The sequence below is a fragment of the Hoplias malabaricus genome, chromosome Y, assembly GCF_029633855.1.
Source record: "Hoplias malabaricus isolate fHopMal1 chromosome Y, fHopMal1.hap1, whole genome shotgun sequence".
Lineage (NCBI taxonomy): Eukaryota > Metazoa > Chordata > Actinopteri > Characiformes > Erythrinidae > Hoplias > Hoplias malabaricus.
Window position 1 is genome coordinate 74,693,693 of NC_089820.1, and position 6,660 is coordinate 74,700,352.

The 6,660-nt window shown below is 37.7% G+C and overlaps 1 protein-coding gene across 1 annotated transcript; it reads right to left on the reverse strand.

Annotated features, from left to right (window-relative positions):
- Nucleotides 1-742: 742 nt before the first annotated feature.
- Nucleotides 743-6,412, reverse strand: LOC136678842 (mitochondrial fission factor homolog A-like). Its single transcript, XM_066657000.1, has 7 exons — nt 6,183-6,412; nt 5,520-5,723; nt 5,094-5,269; nt 4,881-4,969; nt 4,233-4,397; nt 2,445-2,532; nt 743-1,971 (listed from the first exon to the last, which is right to left on the reverse strand). The coding sequence occupies exons 2-7, from the start codon at nt 5,710-5,712 to the stop codon at nt 1,840-1,842; spliced, it is 843 nt and encodes a 280-aa protein (XP_066513097.1). The 5' UTR covers nt 5,713-5,723; nt 6,183-6,412; the 3' UTR covers nt 743-1,839.
- Nucleotides 6,413-6,660: the final 248 nt, after the last annotated feature.

Below are 6,660 nucleotides of genomic sequence, written 5' to 3' on the forward strand. Positions count from 1 at the left end.
GCGGTGGATGACGGCGCACACGCAGAACAAGGGCTCCATTTCAAATCACACCTTACTCCCTACATAGTGAATAACACAGGTCACGAAACTATCTGTTACGCACTTCGATGGTCTACTACATGCTTTACAGCTTATGGGTGCATTTAAAGTGTTTTGCGATAAAAATGCTAACCAAATGATCTACGTGTGTTTGTCGGACCCCTTACTGTAAGACCTACCTAGTGCACTACATAGCGGGTACAGAAACGTTTTAGATTCAGCCCTACACAAAAACACATATTTTTCTTCCAGGTCAAAAGACCACTGCCTGTGTTCCAATTCTCGGCTGTCGGAGACAGGAAGTGCCCTATATAGTGCACTTACTACACACATACATACAATGCCGTTTTTATATTAATTAAAGCATAACAAATCCATATTCTGTTAACAAAGGCAATGTCTGTTAAAAAATGTACACCAATTAAACTGCAAAAAACTAATAACTCTCTCTCTCTCTCAATATATATATATATATATATATATATAAATATCTATGAAAATATATTCCCTGTCCTGCCTCCATCAAGCCTTCTGCCACTTGCTCTGCCACTTGCTCGATTGAAAGCCCTACCCATTTGAGAGGACTGGTTCCTTGGGTTTACGGTGTAAGAAACCCTGTCTGTTTGAGGCTGTTTTGGAACACTGCAGTGCTCACTGCTGTACATTTCAGTCAGTGCAAATTTGACACAATTGAATTCACCATGAAAGCTTTATTTTATAAATGTAATACTGTGAATGGATGACTGAAGTTTTGGTTCATAAGGCATGATTATGCAAATGAACAGAGATGATGCGTCCCATAACTTTGAGGCATGTAATAATAATGAGCAGTTATATTTTTTTTGACCTAATAATTAGGGAGGTAGCTGAAAGATTCACATGTGGTAAAGTAAATAAATTATTATTAAACAACACAAATATTCAGATATTCACAAAACACCTTGTCTCAGTGGAATGCCTGTTATTATTCAGCACATGCTCCAGGTTTACACAACACAGCTATACAACAGGACACTTAAACTCTCTTATGTTACAACATTTACAATAGACTCATGCTATGCAATGATTAATTACTGCCAACACTCGAATTGAGAAGAGATGGGAACAATGTACACAAAGCCATTTACAATTTAAATATAATTACACCTTCTATGGTACACTGGGTCTATGGGCATTTGACTCCAACTAAACTTGACCAAACTGGTTGATCTGGTGGCTAGTAACGCTGACCTGAATTATGAAAAATATGTATTTTACCAGTTATTTTGTGGGATTATTTAAGAGGGTGTAATGCGTGTCCATGATCACTGTAATCAGAAATGTGATTAGCCTTAGACGCTGGCATGTTAAGAATATGTAAAGGTGGCATAAATCTAGATGGTTTGTTCATTTTGTTGTTCAGATTTTGCAGAAAATAGCTGGTTTTAGCTGAATTTAGATGGAAATAGTGTACTGTACAACTCAGAAACCACCCTTCGTTTAGTCATTATCAAGTCAAAATGGCCTTTAAGTATAAGATATGCATTTTTTTTTTCAGAAGATATTTCTGAAGAGATTAAGAATCTATTTGCATAAGAATTGAAAAAGTGAAAAAAAAAAACAGGCTTTTTCCAGTGCAGGGGTCTGGATGGAGAGCAAAGGAAACTGACCAAAAAATAAAAAAAGACAACATTCACGGGAAATCAAATAAATATTGTGTGGTCTCTGACTTTTTCACAGCGCTTTTAGATTTATACAAAATCTACATCTGAGAGCCGGGGTTCTAAATGATGTAGTGAAACAAAGCCTCAGTTTCGGTGGTCAGCGACGGAGCCAGATCCATGTGTTGACCAACCAGAATGCCACAGTGAGCGAATACATGACCATCTCCCGCTTGGCTCTCTCTTTATTCTCGTGTTCCAGGAGCTGAAGTCTCCGGTTCAGCTTTATGATCTGTTCAGTCAAAAAAATAAAGAATGGATTTAAAGAAACAGATCACAAAAATGATTGAGGGTGATTCAAAAACCGAATTTGTTGGACATATTTTACAGAGCTTTTAAATTTTAAAGAGAAACACTGGTACAGCTTTTGAAAACGTTCAAATTTGCTCCATAACATTACATTTCCTGTTTAAGATGCTACGCCAATTAACAGTTCATTTTCCTTTTAACTTAGCTACACTGTCATTTAATAACACTACACATTAGATCAGATATATGAAATAGATACAAATAAACAAATGTGTTTCTCATACTGTGACCCTGAAAGGGACTAAGCTGAAAAGAAGATGACGATGGTGATGTTAATGTTTCTCATTGTGTTCAAAGTAATCTTTGGTAAAGTTTGCATTAAAGGATATAGCTCGGTGAACAGTTCAAAATGGATGAGTGTGAATACAGGTTGTCTTTGGAGCAGTGATTTTGTACCTGTCGTCTCAGTGCTGCAGCGTCTACTAAAGACGTGTCATCTGGAGTGTTCTCCACAATATTCTCTAAAGTCACAAGAGCTGTTCTGCTGTGAAAAGAAAAACCACAGAGCGCATTTAAGTATTCATCGTGACCCTATGGAGATAATATACAGAGCATCGCTAAAGTCTTACATTCATACACAGTTTGGGCCAATTCTTGGAAGTCCTAGGACTTTATAAGGGCCCTTTAGGACACTGAGGGAGAAGACAGCACTTTTCAATCACACCCCTGTCCTCAATTTCCTGTCAGTCATGAGGATCAAACTGGCAACCTTCGAGGAGATCTCAAGTTTGCTTCTCTCATACTGTGTGAGTTTCAGCAATCCCGAGTTGACCTACTTATTAACAAATATAAACATGGCATTAAACTGCATTAACCCCCAGCCCACTTAAACGCACCCCCCCCCCCCCACACACACACACACTCCTCATGATGAATGTGCATTGCTTCCATTACAGCAGTTCAAGGGAGCGGAACATAACAAAGCCACAGCAATATTCCCCATTCTGTGTTTAAAATATTTCTCAGCCTCTGTGCTCTCAGCCCACTCTGTGCTCCAGGGTAAATCTGTCCTCACTGCTCCAGCTTTGCCTCGCTCTCCCCCACAAAAACAAATCACAGCTTTCACAGCCTTCCCTGATTTACAGCAGTGGTTCCCAGTGATAGAGTGCTATAACACAAGAGTATACACCAACTACATAAAAGTTTGGTATTTTTTTTACTGTTCCCATACATCTGATGCAACTAATCAGCTACTTAACAACCAAAGCTGTTAGGAGTGTGTTGGAGTTGTTAAAACCCCACAAAAACAATCAACTTTCCACTGCTACAACCACAGAAACCTGCAGAACCATAAGAAGCTTATAAAGGTCACACATTATCAACAGCGACCACAGACTGTACTTGTAAAACTTTAACAATTAGTATCAATTCACAAATTAATATACGCACTAATTAAAATAAAACATGAACAAATATGCCTCTGTCACAATTTTATTTTAGTGTGTTGCAGGCATCAGTTTCAAAATTTGATGATGTCTTAAAAATAGAACTACTTTAGACATTGAAAACATCGAATATCTATTAATTATTTTTGGGTTTGATAAATAAAGATAATATCATGATATTTCAGAGTATTTTGGCGATAATTATATTCTTGGCAATATGAAAAAGCACTGAAAAATATTTGTATTAATTCCCAGAATGCACTATTGCAGGAAGGTAAATGACATATCAATATTAATTAGATTAAATTTATAATACAATTCATTTTTATTTAAATTATTATATATAACGTTTTATTTTCGTACAAATCTAACAATTTCAAACATTCAGAAGGAACAACAAATAAATGTGTAAACATCTGCTTATTTTGTAAACAAATGTAACTTATCAAGGTTCTGACATATTCTATGTATAAAATACATAGAATATTGATATTTTATATCCAAACCACCACCACACAACTGGAGTCTTTTGGAGCAAATTCTTTGAAATCATGGCAAATTTCCGTGCCTAATCATTGTGTCTAAATGACTCATGCAATGAATGAATGCCATATATTACGTGTAACTGGATGATGTCATTACATAAACAAGTCAGAATATTACGATAATCACATACTTTGCGATATTATTGCGCATAACACAATATAGCACAGCCCTAGATTTCGGTTTTTCTAGCATTTTTTAAAGTGTCCTAATTTGAAAATGGGGAATGGGGTTAATGTGTGTATAATGTACTGACCCATGGTGTCGGTCATCCAGCATGGACAGGACCTGCTCGTAGGCTCGGCGTGTTGTGCACTGGATGTAGGACAGGACTCCACTTGCGCTGTACAGGTTCGGACAGTCCTCTGGGCTGATGAGAGGAGGGCAAGCTCGGATCGGAGCATTGGGAGATGGACTTGCTCTGGTCAGGAACAGAATCATAAGTAAAAAGTTTAATATGAATATTTTATACGTTTTATATGAGTTAATGATTTTACTGATGAAAGTCCTCATATTGTTACCGTCTAATTTAAACATTTATCTAAAAATTGTAACAGAGAATGAAAAAACCTTCTTAACTTTAAATAGACGTCAATGAAAAAGATTTTATTCCAAATAATTTTGGAGCATTTCTATTGGTTCATTCATCATGAACCTTTACCACATGTAAAAGGAAGGTGCTGTGTTAAAATAACCTAGTAAACTAAAACAGAAAACTGAAACAGACATTAAAATATTCAGACATAAACAATACCAATGGACACACCTCACTGAAGAATGACCTCTGAGTAAGTGACAGTGACAGACACAGAGAGAGAGAGAGAGAGAGAGAGAGAGAGAGAGAGAGAGAGAGAGAGAATGCCTAGGCTGTGTGAAGAGATACATTTTGTGTGCTTATACTCACCCTTCATATTTGTTTATCTGGCCATTGTAACGGACAGCTGAGTGCTCACCGATACTGCGGTCACGCCTCGACCTCATGTGAGAATGGGTCTAATGGCATCATAATAATGACAATTAAATAACCAAGGTTGATATTTATAAACATCAGGTTTCACAACAGATAAAACAAACAGATATGGGCTATGAAACAATACGGCAATGTTGGATTCAGTACCTCCTCTTTCAGTTGAGCTCGTGGTCCCATGGGCTGTTCTGGCTCAAGGAAGTCCAGTGGCTGGTCTTTGAGGGTTAGGACATGAGGCGGAGCTATTAATTCCACAGACTCCATTGGGGTGGACTGAATCAGGTCTAGATCCCTGGGTCTGCTGAAGTGATCGTCATTACTGTCCCCTTTAGAAACCCATATGGTAAAGACATGAGTTACACTATAGAAATGCAAGATATGATACACAATGCTATGCAATATCTACCTGGCTACAATATGGTGAGTCATTCAATGTGTGACAGTCCACTGCACAAAGACGACTACTACCAGCACTGAGATGTATACTCATACTCATTACTCATTATTTGAGTGTATGTACGACCATGTATTAGTTGTTTGTTGCTCGGTTTTATTAGTTAGAAGGACCTGACATACCTGCCACAACTATCCTCTCAGGGACATGCATCATGGTGCTGTGTGCAGTGTCCAGCAGAGGCCCGGGATATTCCTCAGAGGAGTTGGGTCCAATCTGGAGTCTGTTGGGGATCCTCATCTGCTGGCTGATCCCCTCTGTGTACTCCAGCTCATACTGAATACGGTTTATTTCAGCCATGTCCACCCCAGCCATTTTCCCCACAGCTGCAAGACATAAATATATTTAACGGTCAATATCCAACTGGACAATGTGTTCCTATTATATATTTCACATTAATAACACTAGCTAAGCCTAGATTATTTTAAAAACATTATTATATATCCATATATATGTATGTAGCTAAATGTACACCCCACTAAAATATTTTGTGGTTTTGTAGCACCTGCTGTTAACGTTAGATTATTTAAGATTCAATTATCTACTACTATAACAAGTGAATACTAACTATCGTTTGTTTTTACAAGTGTTGGCTAACGTTATTCTCCGTTCCACCTTAAATGCTGAAATGCAACAGAACTGAATGAATGACTCTGTCAGGATGCGCCACTTAAGGTGGAATGGAGTTAAAAATAAATACAAAATAAATTGGGGAATAACGGCCAAACTCATCTTTATATTTCATACGCAACATTCAATGTCACCTAGCTAACAACATAACTAACCTTTTGCATCCGTCAGTGTGGTCTCTCTGTCGGTCCTTTCGCTTTCACATATCCAAAATGTCCCAACCGGTCTAGTTTGCACAAACCAGATAGACTTGTTAGACTAAACCTTCTGTTGCACGTATGTACGTCTTTTATTAGACTAATAAGGCCCGAAGAAATGCTAGATTAACCCCCGCAGGTAAAACCCAAGCGCTGTTGCCGTTTGCGAGAGGTTGTAATGGGCCTTGTCTACGTTCCAATCTGACACTTGTGCCCTACTCAGGGAGCCTATTGTGCAGAATTGTCTGTGTTCCAAACGGAGGTTTTTTTTTCTTAATTTACAGAAGTTTTAACCGCGCGTACATATAAAGCTTTTAAAACACAAGTTAAATGTCTAACTTAAAATGACGTGCTTCCAGGTATTAGCGTTTACGCTTAAAATAGTACAACTTATATATAGACTTTATATATATTAGTATATAAATTTGGATTCTGT

Bases quoted from the DNA above. Each gene is read 5' to 3' on its own strand.
- LOC136678842 (XM_066657000.1), bottom strand. From the start codon at position 5,712: ATGGCTGGGGTGGACATGGCTGAAATAAACCGTATTCAGTATGAGCTG. The intron at 4,970-5,093 runs GTACTGAATCCA...TGATGCCATTAG, and splicing joins GAGCTCAACTGAAAGAGGAG to ACCCATTCTCACATGAGGTC. The intron at 4,398-4,880 runs GTGAGTATAAGC...GTTCCTGACCAG, and splicing joins CAGATAAACAAATATGAAGG to AGCAAGTCCATCTCCCAATG.